This window comes from Struthio camelus, chromosome 2, assembly GCF_040807025.1.
Source record: "Struthio camelus isolate bStrCam1 chromosome 2, bStrCam1.hap1, whole genome shotgun sequence".
NCBI lineage: Eukaryota > Metazoa > Chordata > Aves > Struthioniformes > Struthionidae > Struthio > Struthio camelus.
The window spans coordinates 15,580,143-15,603,135 of NC_090943.1; the positions used below are offsets into that span (position 1 = coordinate 15,580,143).

The following is a 22,993-nucleotide window of genomic DNA, read 5'->3' on the forward strand; positions in this document are numbered from 1 at the left end:
GTCTGCTTAACAATGCCATGAACGAAACCCCCCAGCAAGCATTCAGACGCCACGAGACCCGAAGGCACGACTGCAGCAGGTACAGCGCCCAACAAGGCAATCCCAGCGCAAAACCACCTCCTCACACCTACCACCAGGGCTGCATGGGGACAGCATCTGTACGCCTGGCACCTGCAAGCTGACACCACAAGCTGGCACAGGTCTGCCAAATGGCAAGGTCCACGGCTGCGGAGGCAGCGTGTTGCCAGGAGGCTGTATGTAGCAGGGATTTCCACAGCCAGCCAGGGCAGGGTGAGCATCTGCGGTCCAGCAGCTGTGCGAGACCGCACATGCACCCGAGCTCATCCTGTGCATGCTTTTCACGGGCTCCAGCGAGCATCTTCCCCCGCCTCCCTATTTCCACGTTACATTGCATTTCAGATCGACTTCCTCGTGAGCTCACCTCGACTCTCAAAAGGGGTTGTTGGAAGTATTTTATTCGAATCCTGAGCAATTCTGCTTTCAGGAGTGGTAGCAATAGAAGCTGAAACTGTTTTTTAAAGGCATTTTTATAATGAAAAAAAATAGGAAAACAGAGATACTAGCACTTGCTGAAGAAATTAAAGATTGTTTTCTCTTTTTTTTTCTCCCAATCCTCCAAAGCTTACAGTTTACACTTTAATTTGTAAAAATTCATTGTTCATGTTATAACACAAAGGGGACATTTCCAAAAAACGGGTACTGTACCATGAGATTTACCTATTCTTAGCAAGTCTAAGAATCCAGACAAAAACATTCCTTAGGAGAGCAAACAGGTTCAACTGACATTTAAAAGATCTGCCTTTTCTATCAGCAATTGCCATAAAAATTTATTGTCTAAATGCAACAGTACCAAAAATAAATGCTCTCATACACACCTACTGAAATTATTAAGGAAAATTACATCAAGTTTGAAATTAAAAAAAAAAAAACATCCTTTTGAAATGGGACAATTAGACACCAGTTTTGAATCTGCATATATCACACAAAGTTCACAACTGATTTCTGGCCCTAACTTAGTGAATCTAAGCAAATTCTTTTAGACTAGTTAAAAGGAATGTGTCACAGCTGAGGTCAGAGATCTAAATACACAGATCCAGCTAATACAAGTTTTAAATATACATATGCTTCAAGGAGCAGAACAACTTAGTTCTGACACTTGCCAGCAAGACTAGAGCAAAACAACAACAACAACAACAAAATCCTTTTTAGTGTATTGTGATGACAGGACACTAAAGAAAAGCAATGATTTCACGGTATAGATTTCTCATATGTCAGAAACACCGAATGTGTCTTAACTGGGATTCAGCAGTGGGTTCACCGCTAGCTGGCGAGGCAGAGGACTCTAGCCGGCCCTTTGCTCAGTCGGGCATTCAGTCCGAGTTTCAGGGTGACATGACCAGTTTCCTTTGTGTAGATGAAGTCAATGCTACTGCTGTAGACTTTGTGGTTCTTCTGTCCAGCTGAAGAAATCACTGATCCAGCATTCAATCCAAGCAGACTGGGAAGGCATTTATCTGATATTATTCACTAAAATTCAAGATGTTCCCAAATATTTTCTTAGGATGCAAGAATCTTTACTTCAGTTTCTCAGAAGATTTAGAATCCATACCTTATAAAGCAATATTAAAGCACACATGCCAAGTGTGGAGTCATCCCTCTGGAAAAATATGAGGCATGTACTTGTTACTTAGTAATGAGTAAATTAATATTTAAAGTTATGATTGCTGGCAGTGATGTGGAAATTTAAACCATTTTCAGGTTCATGTAAACGGTAATCCATTTTCATTTTTGTGTAAAGTGACTACATGAAGAAGTTGGAATGAAATTTTCCATCACTGTTCACCACTACTTGAATAGTAATGCAGAATTATTGTAACTACAAAATGGACTGTTGGGAGGGACTTCTTCAACTCTTCTCACCTCCCCACCCTGCAAATCCCAAGGTATTGTGTATTTGTAGGTGCCGCAAGCAGGAGACTAGACTAGATTCCCAAAATATGGTAGATGTTACGCTACCTCCAACGGGTGCACGGCACAACACCGAGTCAGAAGCTGCCCCTGTCCCTTGTAAAGCTTGTGGAACCCTGCACTAGACTGCACTAAAATGTCTGTTTTCCGATGGGAAATCTGTGTGCCCCCACACTTCTGCTAGCAGCCACACAGGCTGCACGCCCCTCTTTACACAACATTAATAGTGATACAGTCCCACAGCATGGCCAAATTATCCACAGCAGTTTTTGTTCTTAAGAGGAACTCTTGTGCGTTTTTTCCTCCAAGTCTAACTCCAATTACCATGGATTGTATTCTGTTGTTATTGATTGTGTTGCAGCACTTTCCTAAAGACTGCTAAGTTTTTGCATACCTGGGATGATCTGCTATTTTAAGGCCACAAAAGGAATGAGACGCAATGTACCAAGAAGTAATGTGACTACCAACAGCTTCCTAACAGCGGCAGGTCGTATATCAATACTGAGCTAGTACTGCATAACCCTTCCAGGACACCTATCTATCGTCTTGACCTCCTATTTTTCCAAAGAAGGATGCTTAATTTGTCTGAAACACATGAAAGAAGTATGCGGTCACAGAATGATCCGTATTGTTTGAATTTAAGGCAGCAAGTGTGTTACAGCTGCCAGTTCCCAGTATACTGTTTCCATGCAGAATAATTTGAACCAATGTTTAAAATAAAGGGGCAGGAAAAACAGGAGGCAGTGAACACAGAAAACACAGATAGGGAACAATTAGCTCTAGACTCTTAAGTGTGTTGCAGAATCTCTTACGTGAAAAGGGAGTCTTACTTTAGCCCGCGGTTTAGCAAAGCTCCCACGTGAGTAAGTCACCTACCTTTTAAGCATGTCCTTCCCCGCCAGTGAATTCAAAGGGGGCAGCAGTGCTAGTTCCAGAGATTTTCTAGCTTCAAGTTTTATTGGGCTAATTACCACAGCACCCCAATCTAAGTGTCAGATAGAGGAGAAAGAAAAAATACCCTCTGACACTAAATTACAGAAGTACATTGAGTAAACCACAAAACGTACAGCTTCACATATACGATTTTGGTCATTTTACTGCTGTTTGCTGCTCTTAATAAGTCAGGACCATAGACAGTCTAACAAAAGATACTGCCTAGAGCCTTGAGCAAGCCTTACGAATTCTTTAAAGAGATTCTGGATAACTCTTATGGGAAAGCTCAGTATACTGTCACTATCCCAGGACTAATAAGCTTGCTTAGCAGATTAACCCAACAGAGTATCTCCAGTTAATAACACAGCTTCGAAAGTCTCTCCACATAACGCTGATACACATTAAACATGATGTAAGAGGTATGAAGAAACACCTCTCCTTTCAACTTTTATCTAGGCGTTCAACTGCATCAGCCCAGCTGTTCCCAGAGGAATACAAGAAATACAGTTTCTTCCTATTGCTTGGCCACCTACCTTTCCTGAATCAGCCTTCCTGCCACTTCTTACTTTAATGGAAAGTGCCTGAAGATCTAGCCCAGTGACTAGAAGTAAAGACAAACGTTGCTAGCTTGGATAATACATTCAAAGTTGCCAATTTTTCAACTGTGTTTCAACAGTAATTTGGGGACTTACCGGTCACTTTTGGGGGATTCACAAAAAAGAACTCAGAAAAGTAGGTTAATATATGGTATAAACCAACCATTTCCAGGATCATAATCTACAATCTACTATCACTTTTTGTCTCCTTAAGAATAGCGCTTTTTTCTTCTTAATCCTTTTTTTTTTTTTTTTTTTAAAAGGTTTGCTCCTAACAATGGTCACTACACATCTTTTCTCATTACCTTTAATCCCTGACAATTCTAGCTCTCATCACTTCTTCTGTGGTTGCCTCAAGATGTAGCTCAATTATTGAAGAGAGAAACAGAGACAACAGAAAGACGCTTACTGTACTTTAGGCTTAGATATTAACATTTCTGTGTAGATCAAGCTCACATTTGCACAAGCATACTTCTGTTAAAAAAAAAAAAAAGTTATTTTCTCAAACCCTGCTACACAGATACTAAATGGCTGCTCCACTGCAGAGGGAGTTAGTTATGTTTTAACAACTATCAATCAAGTAAAAAATATAAAATTATTCAGGCTACAGAAGTATGTTTGGAACTGTAGCAAGGAGAGTCCTAAAAACTAGGTTGAGTAAGCTCTTTATAAATACAACACAGAAGCAGAGAGTAATATAAGTCTGGTTGGTGGATGTGCAACATTTTCAATTAGGAGTTTAAACATGCCAATGGAAAATTCAGTGTTTGTTACCAAGAAAAGATGACTGTAAATAATTTGTTGCTTCAGCTGTTAGGCCTTTGTTTTTTTCTAGTTCTGCCATTTCAATTCATTTATCCCTTCCCACATAGGGCTATTTTTATATATAGCCAAGATTACCAGATGTCACTTTGTCATCTGCCACCAATACACTATCACCCTTTTCTGATGAGGTTTTTGTTACTTTTAGGTCACATTGAAGGTTTCTGGCACTAGTAAAGCCAGGAGGTATGGGAAGAGGTATGAAAAAACAGCCTGCTCTAAGACTCCATACATGTAACCAGTTACTCTGTCATGCTTTTAGCTTAGTGATAAACTAAGTTAAATAAACTAAGGTAAACAAAGCTGTATAAGCTGAACTCAAATAAAACACAGCTGAAAGGCAAAAGCAAAATATAATTATCGAAAAGGATGTCATTACCCTGCTACGGGACAAGACTTTGCAATGTGTTTTTAGCAATAGGAAATATGTATCATCAGGAAGACTGAGAGGGTTTGTGGAAGAGGGGAAAGGTCCTCTGACTTCTTTCTTCTTTTTGTGTCTCTCCATGTGATTCCAATGCTCTAAGTCCCAAAGAACAATGTTTATCAAAAAAGACATATCCAGATGCCGAAACAGTCATTAAACGAAATATACACAAGTCTGTAGGTGGGAAGAGGAATTAGGAAAACATATCAGGGGCTGCAGAAGGGTGCGTGAACAAAAAACCTCTACAAGATGCCTTCTTCAAATATCTATGCAATTGCCAAAGTGTAAACAACAATGCAGTGGACCACTGGCTCAACATATAAAAATAATTCATTAAGACAGCGATGCTTGAAGGGACAGGTTTATTACATCTCCCACACCTTTTAGTTTCTGAGCCTGTGACCAAAGCAGTAAGGAAAAACTTAATCCCAAAAACTTCTACAGCAAATTTAGTTTCAGGTTCTGAAATGAAAACCACCATTTATTTGTGCTGTTAATTAAAACACTATTTGGTTCTTCTCCCTTCTGACACCTCAGGTGATTTGCTAAGCTTGCAATGGCACTTCCCATACACTTTCCATAACACTTTAAAAAACTACACTAAACACAACATAATCCTAAATAATAATCAATTTTAATTACATGGTATTGAATACCTTGCAAACAAAAGACACTCGTTCAGATTTACTGACAGGTACTATATTTTTTTGGCAAACTTGGAACAAACCGGAAGAAAAAGCAAAGAATTATTCTATAACCATGAGGGAAAGAAATGTCCATCTAAATGCAGAGGATTCATATGGCAAAACTGAAACTAAAGAAAAATCCACACTTACAGCAGATTTTTTTTTAATTCTTAGTGCAAGAAACATAACCAAGTTAATCACAGAATCAGTACTAATTAAGAATATGGAAAATTCTCCTATACAGAGGTAGAGTCCAGTGCACAAGGCTAAAATGATATTCAATAGTCTAAACAAGACTGAGCCAGGTTTTACGGAATCCACTTTTTAAAGTATCAGACTGTATGTACATACATACAATAAATAGACTATACAATCTTTAAAGTAGTTTAATAAACTTCACAAAAATTATAGCAGATGCATTGAGATCTTTACATAATCCAAAGTTCATATCTCTATCACCCAGAAATGGATAAAACCAATATTCCAGATATCAAGTTAAACAGAAAATAGTTTAGCAAAGTGTTGATAAATCAAAATATTTTACATATTTTTAAAGCCTAAATTTATGCTTACAAAGGATAAATTTCAAATGCTTTGAAAATGTTCCTTTTGATACTATCTGCAAGGAGGTTTCAAATGCTCCGAATTGCATTTTTACTGTTATAAAGACTTTCCTTACATTCCACGTTCAAGGGAAAAATGGACTGGGGTACTCACAGTTCTAATGTGTTGGCACAAGAATAAATGATGAGCATTAGATTATTTTAAAGGCCCAAAAGACATCAGGAGAATTTACGGACAAAGCCTTCATGTCTCAAACTGCACAAATCACATTAGAAAGTTAGCAGAAAATTGTTTGGTATTACCACTTCAATCCTGTCAGCGCCTCTCCATCTGGAGGCACCTGATTAGCGTTGCACTGGAGTTAACGTGTGCATCTCTGGGCCCCTAGGTTTGCTACAAGCCCATAGGGCTTAATAAAACAAATATGGAATCTGTATGGTTTACCACAGTAGTGCATAAATCAGGGACGTCTGTTGCCATTCATTTCAGTGACAGTCACAAAGAAAGGATTTCAGGGAACTGAGAACTGTTTAACCGTATCTTTCTAAACTGTGCAAAAAAAAAAAAAAAAGGAAAAAAAATAAGTCACCCTGGGGCATTACAGACTAATTATGCTTACTCCGACAAATTATTTCCTATAAAGGTTTCTTAGAAATCCCAAGGGGGCAACAGGCATAATAAGAGGGAACTAGTAACAACAGAAGAGCTTAATAATCAGAGTTGAAACCTATTTTCACAGTTTGGTTATTTTTAATTTCTATAAGCACCTACGCTGAAAATCTTGAGGGTTTGTATTTAGTTTTAAATGAATCTACTTGTGACAAATACCTTGTTAAGATTACCATTCTGCTCTTCTACAGGCCTTCTCACTGGAACAATTTTTTTATTATTTTTTATTTTATACAAACAGACTCACTTTGATTTAAAGTAAACATATAAAAATTGAGAATATTGCTTGCAACAATGGATCTGGAAGTGAAGGAATGAACTAGTCAGGCCAAACAAACAAAAACCAAAAAACAAAAAAACAACCACACACTCCCTCAAAATGAATTCTAAACTTCTAATGCTATGAAAATCTGCAAAAGGATCACAAGATCTGTTGCAAATTTCAGAGATTTGGCCCAAGTCTTATCATCATCATCTAAATACTTTAACAACTGTATCTTTATATTAAGGAAAAATAAATGATTCCAAGAACTCAGGAAGGCACACGCACCCAAGTACACTATAAATAAAACACATCATGAAATTACAAACGATCTTCTGATCCCTGTACACACTTTTGGTTCAGCACTATGGTCAAGTTATCTCTTTTGAAATACAATAAAAGGCATAGAAGAAATGTAACAAATGCATAATAATTACAAAGAATAATGCTAATAAGAGCTTACAGAAAAAAGTGCAGTGGAAAAAAAAACCCAAAACTATTTACTCAGGGGCTTGTGCTACTGTAAATACAGGCTTAGTATTTGCTGCTGTGCAAGGGGAAGAATTTATCACGGAAAGCAACAATGAGGAATGCAAAAATAAAGTAAAAAAGATATTAAGAGAAAACTTTAAGATGGAATGCTCCCAACTTCATTCCTCTAGTGCACAGTCATCGGACTATGTGGTTTGTTTTCAGGCTGTCATTTCTCTTTAAGAGTACAGCGTATTAAAAAATGGCACAATTCTTAATCTTTTTCTGCCTCTACTTCATTTTTTGTTTCTTCTTCCAAGCACCTGAATTGCTGTTTCCTCACAAAATGGTAAAGCTGCTAGTGAAAGTGAGAAAAAATCGTTGCCCATCTTCTTTCCCAAACACTGATTTCTCCTTCCACAGGTATTTTACTTCTTGTGTGCTACACAATGGGGAGGCACTGTAAAGGCAGCTTGACAGATTTAAAAATAAAAATAATTAGGAAAAAAAAAAGTCTTCCCCTCCCCCCCCCCCCCAGCCCACCCCCCAAAAAATGGATGGATGAAACAGTACGTCTGTAGGAATATTCCAGTCTCCTCTGTTAGGAGATAATAGCAGGGGACCATCTAACCACAGTCAGATTGTCAGCACTGACTGACCGTTTCTTTGCGGATTTCCTGAAGTCCTTATATTTATCTTCACACAAGCGGGAAATGGCCTGCAAGATGAAAGAACGAAGAAACCTCAATTGCATAAGCCACAGCTGTACAAGGAATATAAATAAAACTAAACATGGATTTCTAGATATAGGCAGAATTATAAAACGTCACTTCATTATGCAAAACTTGTGAAGAACTCCTCCCTCAATCCTTTTATTCGTTTCACTAACTATGAAAGAACAAACATGCTGACTTTGCATTGTTCATCCCAGTCACTTTTGAAGGATTTAATAAGCGCATTGCAAAAGCTTTTTTTTTTTTTTTTTTTTTTTTAAAACAGGTTAGCTGCCACAAATCTAGCGAAGGGAGCCGACAATGCTTACTCATTGCTGTAAGTTAACCGAAATATAGCACTTCCTTGGTGAAAAATTAACTCGAATAGAATTATTACAGAAATTGTACATCTATTTGGAGAGTTTGGAAAGAGGATGGCTCTTAATGTCTGTCTGTCTTTCTTAACAAGCTGTGATATTGTAATTATGTATTTTCCTCCGCTGCTAAATGGTCTGTTAGGGTACCTGCTCTGTTTTGCTCACCGAGCTAGTTTTTACTTGCCTTTCTGAGGAACTTTAACTGCAGGAGACAGTGATTTCTATGCAATGGGGCTATCTTATGCGCTGCTGGTGGGAAACACAAGCTGTATTCAACAACACTTTAATTTGCAAGGCACTAAAATACACAGAAATTTTAAAGATCTTTTAAGCAGAGAGTCAGAAATTACTCTTTCCTGAAGAGATTGCAATGTCGAGACCTGCTGCACCCCACTGCAGCTATGCTTCCATCGTTTTCCACCAAGGTTAGAACAGCTGTCTGTTACGCACAGCATATGCGCACATTTATTGTGCCCTCCGACGGCATATCTCTGAACGTTCATTTAGTTGGGACAGGCCATGCTTTGCATCAGTAGGGATGCTAACTCACGTTTTCAAACACAGAACTGCAGAGAAAGCTCATTCTAAGCAATACTCAAGGGCAAAAAAGGGCAGATTTAGAAAAGATGAAGTAAAACAGCATTTTTATTTACTCAGGAATGTTTTTAAGTGGTGTCTTAGGATAGGACGTTTAGTAAGAGTAATATACAAACGTTAACAGTACAAGTGTTTGATTATAGAAAAAGGCAATATAAATAAACAGCCTGACTCCACTGATCTTCACTCTCTTGATTTTCACTTTTGCAGCACAGCAAGCTGTGGTGGCAGTCCTAGAACCGCAACTGTACTGCGAAGATCAGAGGCAGATATGCCAGAAGCACACAGCTCGGGCATCTGAGAGCAAGCTGGCCTCATGCATTGCTCAAACCAGCCACACGATAAAAAGGAAACCATTTGCTACTTTCTAGTTGCAAACTCAAGTTCATTGAATGTTCTTAAACACAGTTTTCTTTCTCGGTCCACGTGAACAGAACAACAGAATAAAACACCATAAATATTCCTGTTGCTTTGCAGACCTTAATCTAACTCACTGAAAACTGCTTCAGATTTATAATCCAATAGATGAGGATGGTTTAACCCTGGAACAAGGCCTGGCTCAGTAAGAAGGTGTCCTGAGGTGGAGCTCCGCTTCTTGCAGCTGCCAAATCAGTTCATAATCCTAGGAATCATATAGCCAGGAAAGATAATCACTTCAAGATCACCAGTTTCACAGGGAAATTTCTATTCCAGTACTTGGTCAGGCAAAATGGTATTTTGCTTGGAACTTGTACTAAATATTTGTAATCTCCAGTCTCTGGTGATTATTCATATATATATGTGAAACACACTAACTGTGATTTAATCAATCGCACCTAAAGAGGTTTTTTATTTGCAAGTAATTTACAAAATTGATATTTACAGCCTATATGACATTCCAGTAAGTCAACATTAGCTCCTTGCAACTTACGGGGAAATAAGAAAAAAGCAGAAAAATGTAAATATTTAGGACTGTCCTTCAATTAAAATAAATCCAAATAGCTTAAAACATCTTTCTGTCATCTGACATTTCTGTTCCTCTTACAGCTTGAAAAAGGAACCAGATTTTTCGACTGTTTCAAGGGATCATCTCTCATTTGAAATCACAACAAAGCATTATTGAAAACTGCACTGCCATTCAATTATGTGCAACTTTGTCCGACTTTATTTTAATATCTATAGTCAGCTAGGAATAAACATACATACCTATACTTTCATTCTAGATATATACAATTGGAAGTCAATGCTGAGCTGCACAAATGTGCTCCCCTTGAGCACTGCAACACCTCAAAAACAGGCATAACACAGAGCACTTAGAAGGGGAGGCAGAACTAAGGGTGGAAGGAAAATCCAAAAAAACCCCAAACCAGAACAAAAATAAAAAAAAAATCTAGATACGCTTGCTAGCCATCTAAAAGCAGTAGGAACACCCTTTGGCTGCTGGAAGTTGTGATGATGAGGGTTCTCCTTCATCTCTGGAGTGTGAAAAGAAGAATAATCAGGCTACTGACAAAAAGACAAGTTGGATTCACTCTCCTTTCACTTCTTAGCTAGACTTCTGAACATTGAAAACGCAGAGGGTTGCAAGCCATTGCTGTGACAAGCTGGAGGGTTGTCAAGACACTTCTCTACTTGCAACTTCCACCTCTTTCCCCTTTTTTCTGTCTGCCCAGTCAGTCTACAAGACAGTAGCTCTTCGGGGTTAAGAAAACACTAACCTATGTACAGCACATCAGTTCAGAGAGCGGTCTCGAGGTTTTTTTCCTCAAGCACTATTCTAACAATAAAAAGTCGAGAGAGGACACAATTCGATAAATTGAGAGCGCCCTAAAGATTAATGCTGGAATCGAGCACAGCGCCAAGATCAGCAGCAGAAACAGGGTGCGCTTGCTCTGTGGACTTACCCCAAAGTGCAGACAGACTCAAGATGTGAGGTTCCTAAAGATCTACTCTTTCTTGAACTTTGTAATGTTGAAGGTAACGATTTAGTTCAGGACATGGGAGTACAACCAGGTGCAAAAGGAGGAAATTACAAAACAGTGATTAAGTCTGGACACCAGAAAGCCTTCCTGGCAGAAGTATCTCTCCCATGTTAGAAAATAATTTCTCAAGTAAAGAAAACCTTGACGTTTGACAGAATTAAAACTAATTAGAAAACACACTATAAAATGTCCTGCTAGGAACAAACAGCACTGGCGAGTAGGTGTAGGTGTATGACCTAATGAAATGTTATATGGCACTCTTAAGTTGCATGACTGCATAAAACGGGGAAAAAAAGGGAGGAGGGCGTGTGTGAAAATGGTTCCTGGCTACTGGATGGATCAGCGTAGCAAATTCAGGATACTTTTAGGTCACAATGCTAATGGCAGGTAAGAAAATTTACTTTCATTTAATCATTCATAAGACAAAGCTGCTTCTTACTGTCAATTGTGCAAACATTAAATCCGGAGAAACGTTCTGCTGTGAAAACTCCAAAACTATTGACATTTTAAAAGAGCACTACGATGTCTTGTAACAACTCAAAGTTTATGGATATTGTTCAGCATTTGTATATGACAAGGGGAAGTATTTACTAACTCTGTCCTTGGACTTGTTTTTTTTTTTTGGCAATAAACTCAGGTAGTCAACCTCATGGTATCTGGAGAACGTAATACGGGTTCTGCCATGAAAGATCTAATGCTTCTGCTTCAGACACACAAGACAGTATGGAAGTGGAAAGGTAGCAAAAATGTATTATAATTCAACCATTTCTCCACACAAGACACAGAAAAATGTAAAGAAGTCTAAAGAAGTTGCTTCGAATCTTAGAACTCGGTCAGTTTTGTTTCAATTTACCAGACAAGGCAAATTGTTCCCCTGCATACATACATTAACTATTAGCCTGTTGTCTGTAATCACAGACTGCAGTTTTTCTGCTGGTGTCAAAAACAGCACAGCCTGTGTGGTACTTCATACACCTCGCTTGAGAATCTAGGCAGCGGACTTAAAAAGGGAGAACTCCGGGCTGAAGAGCATGTGATAGACCTAGAGAAGTATTGCAAAGACACTTTGACAAGTGCTGGCAGGCTAAATGCTCAACTATGCTGAAGGAATGAGGCTATAAATTATGCTGCTTGCTAGTTTCAAGGGCACACTCAGGCAACCAAGCATTGCCAGGGAGCACGGAAGCTCCCGTCACGTTCCCTTCCTTCTGGCCACGGAGCAGAGGCAAAGAGCTGGTAGACCAGACAGTTTCCACCGGAGTGAGTTTTCCCTGAAGACATCCTCTTCGGCCAGTGAGTTTCTTGTAGAGTCACTTGGTGCCAGCAGCACAAACCAACCCAAACCAGAGAATTAAAAAAAAATTTTTTTTTTTGTTAAACAAAAAGTTCCATTATTTCTTTTTAAATATGCATTCTCTTTAGTTACTACAGAAAAACCAGCAGTATTCTCCAGGTACGTACAGTCATTTCTTATTTTGTTTTCCTCTTTTTAGGTTTTAGGAGCTCTCTCTCTTATCTTCATTTGTAACCTGGTGCTACAGCCTCTGTGCAATACAAACTGACAGTGCTGGGAAAAACCTATGTATTAAATTCTCTTCACAAAGTAATTCACTCAATTTTAATATTTGTAATAGCTCTTATTATCAAGATCCACCATCTACTAACTTTGCCAGCTGCCTTTTTTCATTTAAGATTACAATCTCAATGAATTTTCATATTTTTTATTCTAAATCTTTAATGGAAACAAATTCGATATAAATGAACATTGCTCTTCATACACAGAATTAAGTTACATTCTTATTAAACCTATTTGGGAAATTTAGAAAGAATATTTTAAGTGAAATGAGAAATAAGTTTTGATTCTTTTTCCACCACTTTCCAAACATCTCCGCTCCCATAAGAGTTACCAAACACTCAATTAATTGCCCTGTGCATCATTTCCTCGCGTGAAAACTTGCACAGTACTGCCTGCCTGTTTCGCAGGAGCACCAAGAGCTTCAGAACATGCAAAGCCCACTCTCATCCACACACAAACAGCCTACAGCACAAAGCCGTTACGTAATTAAGGACATGCAGTGTTAGAACCGCCAGCAACTAACGGCAAATTTCAAAATTAGGAAAAAAGTGTCTACATGTTCATGCAATAATGCTTAGATTTTAAAATCTTTGCATCAGAAATTTCAGGAAAAAAAGAGTTCAGTCTCGCAAAGCACTCACAATTGCCTGATGACTTTAGATTCCTCTAATATCAGAGGGAACTCATAGTGCCCTGCACTTCACAAGTCCAGACCATCTGACATACAGCTTTATGCGCACTGTATATTCAAGTCCCGTAAGTATTTATAATTTATTTAATAATGATGTGTGCTCGTTTCGGCTTCCCCATTACTGAGAGTAAAACCACTGGAGGTAACAGACTTAGATCCATGTGACCTTGAGCAGTAACAGATAATAAGCACAGGTTGCCCAGAGAGGTAGTGGAGTCTCCTTCGCTGGAGATATTCAAAACCCGCCTGGATGTGATCCTGGGCAATCTGCTCTAGAGGACCCTGCTTGAGCAGGAGGGTAGGACTAGATGATCTCCAGAGGTCCCTTCCAACCTCAACCATTCTGTGATTCTGTGAATAGTTATTTGCAGCAATACTAATTAATATTCTGTCCTTTAAAACAGATAATTGGTGTTAAAAAAAACCAAACGAACACACAAAACCAGCCTGCATAACAGTCATTCTTATGTACTGTGAGTGGTTTCACAAGGCCAATTTAGACAGCTAGAACTGGACAAGAACTGAAAAGCAAAATGACATAGGAAACACATTCAGCCAAAGAGCTGTCCCCACACTCATGAATACCGTGAGCACAAGCAAAACAATTGTGGAAATTAGGGCACATGATATTCCAGCTTCCCACAATAATATTTCGGGAGAGATGGGGAAGAGAAGGGAGAAACAACCCCAAACTTCCAAATCCCCAACTATATTCAGCTCTGAGCAATCCAAAGGGAAAGCATCTTACCTCAAGTTTATATGCTCTGTCCCTGCTGAGGGGCTCCAGAGGAAAACTCAGGTTATTTGCTTCTGCCAGGGAACGCAAATCAAAATAATACTTGGCATAAACACTGGAGGGAACGTTAATATTGAACTGCAACAGCTCAAGAAACTGGCGTTCCAGCTCGTTCCTGTAGAAAAAGATAAGTGTGAAAGCATATTCCAGGCCATCTATCCTGCCATTGTCTGAACGTAATTTATCTTACATCGCAAATGGTACAAACCAAGTTCATATCTTATTCTTGAGAAACAGAATTCAACTAGCCTGAAGTCTGACCTGTTTTACCAAATACGTCTCGCTTGCTCATGTCAGTGAGGACTAGGAAAGATGCTGCACCTCACAGCTGATCCTGCAATGCCAACGAAACCCAGGCTCAGAGGTTTGCTAGCAGGACAGCACTTGGACCACCTGAGCTAATACAATCCGGGGAAGAGGGAAAGCTGGCAGGAAAAAAAATTTCTAGCAGTTTATGCTGCTTCCCCACTAGAGGGATCTGCACTCACACCTATGCACGCAGAAAACACACACACGCGCCCCGGCTTTGTCATACATCCCTCAAAAATGCTGTAAATTACCCTAACGTATAAATTACTAGAGAAACTTTTTGTTCTTTTCAGCCTTTATAATCAATCACTTAAAACATTTCATGGGAAACCTAAATTTTTCCACATGCCTTCTACCTTTCTTTATCAACAGAAGGCAGCAGTTTCTCCCCTAGCACATGCATGCAAAATTCACACTGGCGATCATTTGGTTTTTGTTTTTCTTTTTCCAGTACCTAAAACAGATGTGTTTAATCAAAATAGCAGATAGGGACAAAGAGGCCATATCTGAGCTCCCACTCAGTCAAAACTTCAGTATATCAATACATTACTACCTATCCCAGTAAATTAAAAAGTATGTAAATAAGAAAGTAAATAAACAAAACTGAAGATTGGCAGCTTTCATTAATTGCATGGTACATAGATGTCCTACACAACATTTATGCTGGGACATACGATATATTCAAAAGAGTGACTTTGAGATTTGAGGAATAAAAAATAAACTGGTGGTAAACGTTGCCAAAAAATAAACTGGTGGTAAACGTTGCCTACGTTTGCTGAAAAGTTAGTTATATATTGCACATGCACTGCACTACTTTCGTACGAGCAGGTATACGCTCCCCATGATACTGCGTTCAAGTTGCACGTTTAACCGTAGCGTATGTGCGGAAGGAACATGCAGTCAGGTGGCAACAGAAAGGAAGCACGTGAAGATAAGAAAAAATAACAATGGTAGTGACTGTGATCAGTGGCACAGAGTCTAGTCGGAGGCCTGTATCTAGCGGTGTCGCCCACAGGAAAAGGGTCAAGGGAGAAGCAGCTTAACAAAATGATTCACGAAACGCTAGAAACAGTCCAGAAAGCGTTACCAAGTTGGTCTGTGTGGAACGTACAGAAATATGAAGGGCCTTATATTAGCTTCTCTCCTCCTTCTCCCCCCATTTTATTTTAGAAATCTCATTCTGTCTTATTATGCTCAAAGTATCATCAAACATCCTCAAAGATTCAAGTAGCCTTTATATTTTAAAGCGCATATTGAAATGACATTGTGGTGCTTCCCGTCTCTATTTTGAAACGAGTCTTCCCCCAAACTAACGAAAGTACTCTACATCATACCACAGGAATGAGGTTTTCATGCTTTTTCCTTTAGCTCAGGAGACAAAGACCTCCTTATAAATGGCCTGTTAATACAGATTTATAGATAACTTCTCCAATACTCAAGCAATGACAGCTACTCACAATTTGTAAAACTAACCTTACCTAGGAGGATATGAGCATGCTTAATTTAAAGCACTCAGCTGACTCTTAACATAAAACCTTTCTCTTACCGACCATTTTTAGATCAGCTGTAAGCCTGACAAACAGGGAACTAGTAAGAAACTAAATCAGGGCTGCTTCAGCATAAATGCTTGGCCTTTCCCTGCTTCGAGGTTGCAATTTGAGATTTAAAAGGCATGCTGTCTGTATAGACAGTTGTTCTCATCTTATTCCCCACCTGTCCTCTTCCCTACTTCCAGAGCATATGTTCACAACAAATTCTCCTCAGTGGCTAGGACCTTGCCTGACAACGATTCAGAGCAGAGATGAGTCCATGTATTTCCCACCACAGGTGTGTATCTCCGCTTAGAAAAGCTCTGAAACACATTCATACTGTACTGAAACATCTTTTTAATCATTTCATTGTCATTGGTTCTTATAAGAAAGGGGGTGAACCAGCAGATTCACAACACGACCACACGCTTGAAGACCAGCACTGACGCAGCACACTCTGTGTAACTTAGAAGTAAGTTGAAGTTACGAGGCAACTCGAAGCGCAGAAGCCTCAGCGGCCTGCAGTGCCACTCGGCCCCATCCTAGCACCATGATCCCAGCTTTTAACACCGCTCTCATGCACACCTGAACTCGCCCAGGTGCACCTCTCAGTGTGCAAATGGCACATAACCCAGCCTGAACACACGGGTGAGATAAAACCTAGGCACTTCAGTGGATACATTTAACACCTACTGAAGAAAGAGGAAAAAAAAAAAGCACTCAATTGTTTAGCGAAATGAGCATTCATTTTAGTATTTGTAAACATTACGCTCTTAATTGTGTTTACTCTTATCACATTTCTATCCTATTATTAATGTTTGCGTATGCTCTTAAAATGACTAAGGTGTACCCTGGCAGATATCACAACTCTGTATATGCTGGTACAATATAATTTCTTAAGCATGTGCTGATGTAAAAAATGAAAAAGCGCTATCAGAATGGAAGTTTCTCTTTGCAAGTTAAAATATTAGGTTTTTTAACATCTTGCAAACAAACTCGGCAGGATGCGGAAAAAGCCCCCAAAGTATTATTTTCAGTAACAGCAGTGACCAAGTGGGTGATGGCTTAAGGGTCGTTAGGATCACAACAAACCTTTGTCCTGCCTTGCACATTGCTCTACTGTCTGTGCGGAGAACTAACACAAGACAGCAAACACTACTGAAACGAACACACGCTGCTTATTCGACTTGGGCTTTGTTTGTCAAGTCAAACGTTTAAAGCATTCGGCAGATGCATCTTCATCACTCTGTGTGAACTTCCTGCAGTAACATACGTTTTAACCAGAAACAAACACATTCATATTTTCTACGCAAGCAACTCTCAAACGGACCTAACGCAATCTACCAGCATCCACCTTGTCTAGATATAATGCAGATGTACAGTCTTGACATGATTCCTGAGGGAACTTCCCTTCCCCGCCACGCACACAAACCTTGGCGTTCATTGACGAAAATAAACGCACTGAACTCACATGTCTTCGACCGTGATATCCTTCAGGATCTGGCAGTAATCCACATTCCACACTGCTTGGTCGTCCCAGACTTTGGATGCCAGTAGAATTGCACCCAGTACAATTCGTTTCCAGTTTGCTGGACAAATATCTATCTCTGCATACGTTAATAGTCTTTCAAGATATACCTGTGGAAACACATTAAAATCAAGACTTAATCTATTTTGTTATTAAACACAAATGAAAAGGAAAAATATTCTAATAAGCTTAATCTAGCAATTTTAAAATGGTAATCTGCTCTCAGAAGATCTTTTTATAAAAGCTGTGGGTGTAAACGTACACGTTTATGCCAAGCTCAAGATTGGATGCGATATATTCGCATTTTAGTTGGTCGGTGCTTTCTGACCATATTCCCAAAAACAAAACTCTAGTTTTCTCGTCTGTAACTGTTGCTAATATATTCACACATTAGAATGAATTCAAATGATAGCTTAAATAAATTATTAAAATAATAATGTAAATAAATAATCAGTATGTGAGCTACAGTATCTAAAACTGAATGCAGGATATATGCCACTACGGATTTGAGGGGAAGGGGAAAGTGGGAGTGTAAGGGAAGAGCACTAAAACCCTGACTGGCTCATTTGTGATTTTCTGTAAAGACGTGCACTCATCCAAGCGTACAAAGGACCTTAAGTAATTTCGACTTCCTGAAAGGTTTACCATTCTTACACCATGTTAGTTAATCAATAATAAACAATAATAATTAATGGTTTTTGAAGCCCATTATTTTTATGAGTCCATAAAAACATCAAGGTCAATTAAGTGCGTAACAGTTCTGGTCATTAATTTTCACAATTCTGATAGGTACATAATAAGGACTTGATAACAAGATCACTGGAAACAGCAACCAACTTTTGTAAGTTAAAAGTTTTACAGAAAAGTTTATATTTTATGAAAAAATGTTAAACATCTAAATACACGTACACAAGCATGTCTAGCAAACAAGTGAAATGTCTTTCACATACACTTTGCAGTATAAAAGGCATGGAACAAGAAAAACACAGGAAAAAAACACTATACATAACAAGATTAGGCAACTTTTGCTCAAAATGGCCATGACAAAGTATTTGTTCTTTGCTTTCTCATCTTCTCTAAGGAAAACAGAACTCAAGCTACAGTGTCCGTAACTTCACTAAAACAGTCACATCTTAGAATGATTTCCTATGTAAAATGCGTAAAAATGTTTGTCCTCCATTAGCCAACCGCCTCTCCCAAGCTACACCGAGTTCTTAATCCATGTGAGCCTGTTTCCAGTTGGTTTCACTGCACTCTCCTGATAATGATTTACAGAAAATGAGATGTAGCCATTTATTTCTCTGAAGTTAGTAATTTCTGCTCTGATTCAGAAACAAACTTGCAGCAGGGAAGCAAATGGAGCCCTTGTCCTGCAGGTCCGTTTCTTGCCCGTGGACCACTTAGTGTGCACAAAGGTGCACGCCGTGAAACTGGAAGTGCTTCAACATGACAAAATAAGACACTTTTACTAAAACCAATAGTTAGCCTTGACAGGCTTCTACTCTGGAAAAATACAGGTTTACATTTACTGGAGAATAATCTAATCTTTGTATCTCAGAACAGATCTTATAAGCAGCTCTTCACTGTATTGTGATAAAAAGCAAGTAAGCGGTTATTTAGATCGCCAGCACTCTTACAAGGTTCTGGATGGACTGACAGAACCTGGCAGGAGATTTTATGAGCTACTCTGATCAAAGTACAATACACATGCAAAATATGATACCTACCCGAAAGGATGCATTTTGTATAAAAACAGAACACTGCCTGGCATTCTGAAGGCCCAGCATTTTGTGTTAAATTTTTTATTAGGTAAAGATATTCATCTATGGATGCTCACGGACATTCACTTCTGCTCTAACAGAAGAAATATCTGGCTGCTAAGAAAGTTGAAAGCATTCCTTTATGATACATCACGTTTAAAATATTTTGAATTTTTTAAATTAACAATTTAAAAAATTTAAGAGACTATGAGTCTCTGACTGATTTATGCATAATTACAAAAAAACCCCACAGAACAGTTAGAAAATATTTATTTCAAGGTTTGGAGCTATGTAGAAATATGCAACTACAAAATAGTAGATGCAGAGAAATCTTACTGTGAACAGCAAGATCTCCTTCATCCTGCCAATGGTTTGAATGAATTTTTGAAATTATAGAATATTCAAAAGTCTGAACAGTTATATATAACACACTGGACATCACAGACTGCTCAAATTAAAAAAAGTCTCAAAGACCTTTGGCTTTCACCAAAGGGCTGTCTGTTTTTCTTACACTAATGAGATATGAATCTTGTATTAGACACTTTGTTTAACTAAAAATACACCACTAAGCACAAAAAAGACAGAAATAATGAATAAAAATCTCTGTGAAAAAAACGTTATACAGACTATAAAGTTGGAACATTTATAGTATGAGACCTCACAGATAAAACTGTTGTTTTTTCAGGTTTTTCTAGAGGATATAAAAAAAAAAAAAAGGTAACCAAAGTGACATGAACTGTTCAGAAATTTGTTTTCTTGTATAAGGAAGGCAAGACACTATTAAACTTGCGTTTCTTGCATCTGTAAAATTATGCCCATGCGCTCCATTATTCCCATAAAAAAAAAATTTGGCTGAATGAGCATGAATTTCAAGTTATGTCTAAAGCCCACCATTAAAACCTAAATTCTGACTTTTTAGTTAGGGCATCACTTTGAGAAGAAAAACACCTAGTTCGCAGGCAGATGCTCTCTACCTGCCAGGTAACATGCCAATGGCCTGGGATCCTGATGGACCCCTCGCAGTGCCACTGCACCAAGGGGAATGCAAGCACTGGCACTGTTCCTGCACAGTCTCACGAGATCACTGTATTACTACATCTTTCCTTTTTTTCAAGAGAAAAACATACACAGATACAGGATGGCTATGCTATTTACGTACAAAAGCAACTAGAGATTTACCAGTTGCACAGTAACATCACAGCTCAAAATGACAGAATTGACTTTATTGCTTTAAAATATGCTTCTTTATTGCACGTTTTAACATAAAAAATTTGGTTCTGAAGGTCTGCCTATGAAAGAATTCCAAGCGGTATATGAGCCCAAAATAAACAGCAAAGTTTAAATACTTTGAGATAACAAAATTAAGCCCGTAATAAGTGCCTACACCAACACAAGGGATCAAGACAGAAACTGAAAGAAAGGAGCAGGTGGGTGAGGTGGGAACAGCGGTGGATGCCCAAAGGAGTCATTTCTTCACCAAGGGGTCTGATAATATTTATAAAACCCACAGAAATGTAATGCTCAGGAAAAAGGTGGCACGTGCATCTAACCAGAGTCTGCACCACTCAAGGGTTCTCTTTAAAGGCCACGTTTTGTCTTCTGGGCAGTCAGCATAAACCCATTTCAGAGGTTTGTATAACAGTATAATACGAGTGTATTTATTCCACCTCACAAGCAAAATTGCTCCTTGAATTAGGAACTAATAACAGTCCCTGGCATTGTCCCAGGTAAACAGAAGGCTTTTTAAAGAAATACACCACGCTAATGCAGGCAGCTTTACATGGAGAAAGTTTATGGAAGCCATGATATCACGCCACTCTTAAGTTAGGATAACAGAAATGAAACTTCACCACCTTTATATTAGTGCTGGATTTGACCCTTTACTGGTAATGCCAGTCTCTTAAGCTTCAACTTGCCATGTGCAGCTTTAGCAGATTTTGAATGAACACCCTCTGATGCACACATCTATCGATACATACAGTCATATGACAGCACAGACAGAAATCAGAAAATAATACCATTTTCTATATACAAGCCTGGCTTGAAAACAGCAACAAAAAAAAAAAAAGATTCTGTTGTGGGCTCTAATTCAAAGGCATTCAGAGAAGAGCACGTAAACTGATCAGAACAGATAGGGATCATACTGCAAGGAAAGAGCTACATAAAAACTGTTCATATAACAGAGGAACTTAGGACTTGAGCTAAAACCACCTTAGGATACTCTAAAATGAAGAGGAAACAATTATTTAGGCTACAGACACAAATAAAGAGGAGCGTAAACTTGCTACTACCTTCCCATTGGTGTATGCTTGAGAAATCAGCTTTCAGAATGAGATAGGAACTTGAGAAGGCACTATTCTTATGCCACCTGTACTATCATGATATCTGAGCATCTTCCAATAGCATGTTGAGGGTTACCACTAATCACTCTTGGGTGCTTGGTGATAGCTTGGGCCTAACTTCAGCATCACTGCTTGCTGGACTGATGCCGGGAACTTCTGACAGAACTGAAGATGATCAATTCCTCGTGAGGAGAAAAGCACTTAGTGTCATTTCACATTCCTTTCTTGAAAATGCCTTAAAAGAGAGCACTTTGTTTTGTTCACTTGCTTTGGCCTCCCTGACTTAGTTTTGGGTTTTAAGTGTATGCATTCAAGTAAGAGAAGTCAGAAAAAGAATAAGACTTGTCCTCGGAGCAAGGTTTCATAAACTTTGTTGCAGCCCCCAGATAAGTGCAAATTCACAGTAATCTAGGATTTGCCTCCTAAAGAGATACCTATGCTGGTCACATTAGTTTAGTTCTTCAACTTTCAATCAAGCCCGCTCATTTACACACGCAATCTACCTTCTAGCTCTCTCCAGCCCTAGTTTGGAGAAAACAAGGTGACTCTGCAGACAAGGAAATTTAGGCAGCAGAAAAGCCGGTACATACTTGAGCTCTGGCCCCACTGGATGGCATTAGCCCTTTGGCTGAGAATTTAAGCCTGAACTGGAGCACCTACTTAAGTAGAGCGTCTTCACAGAAGTAGTACACACATAGCCAAGTGAGCTGTCTCCTCTACACATGTAAGAAAGTTTATTGCGCCTGAAAATTGAGTTGTCGATCACTGTTTTCTTCCGGGTGCATTTCAACGTAACTATGCCCTGGCCACTGGAACAGGCTGAGGACCAAGACTTTGAGCTTGGTGGGACATCAGAGTAAAAAGGAAAGGCTGAGTCTGCCACGCTTGCAACAGCCTGCAAGAGAAGGAGGATGCTTCTAGCTGCTTCAAAAATGCGCTGATTCAGTATAAACTTCTGGAGAAGGGCTGGCCACCTGGCCCTGAGCCCGTTTGAAGAAGGCGGCTCGTGGGTGGTTAGTCACTACGCTACTCATCCCAAACCAACTTGTGGCTGGTGGGAGAGCACCACCTTCTCTTGCTGGCAAAAGCAAATGAGCCTTCCCACACACAGGCAGACACACTCCACCTCGTGAAAAACACTGAAAATGGTGGCCCAGTCACGGTAATCGTGACATAGGAAATGCCATCTGTATTCTTCTTAGTTATGCAACTAAGTCTCTATATACTGAATAGCGTCTTAAATACAGCTTCTCAAATATTTCTTCAATATGGGGTTTGTATCAAGCAGACTTGGGAGCATGTACTATGTACTTCAATATATTAACGTGTTGTTATGAATTTCCCTGGCTTAATTTTCAAAAGCAAAACAACATCTACATTTGCTTTAGAACTAGC

At 39.0% G+C, this 22,993-nt stretch overlaps 1 protein-coding gene across 4 annotated transcripts in view; it reads right to left on the bottom strand.

Moving 5' to 3' along the window:
• Positions 1-5,382: 5,382 nt before the first annotated feature.
• Positions 5,383-22,993, bottom strand: part of CCNY (cyclin Y) — a 133,214-nt gene continuing 115,603 nt past the window's right edge. For 3 of the 4 annotated variants that reach the window (XM_068934336.1, XM_068934338.1, XM_068934339.1), the window contains 3 exons: positions 17,440-17,606; positions 14,083-14,245; positions 5,383-8,137 (listed from right to left, as the gene is read on the bottom strand). In XM_068934336.1, coding sequence (XP_068790437.1) covers positions 8,021-8,137; positions 14,083-14,245; positions 17,440-17,606 — 447 coding nt within the window. In that variant the 3' untranslated portion in view covers positions 5,383-8,020. The remainder of the gene's footprint in view (positions 8,138-14,082; positions 14,246-17,439; positions 17,607-22,993) is intronic. The other variant, XM_068934337.1, reaches the window with a different exon arrangement.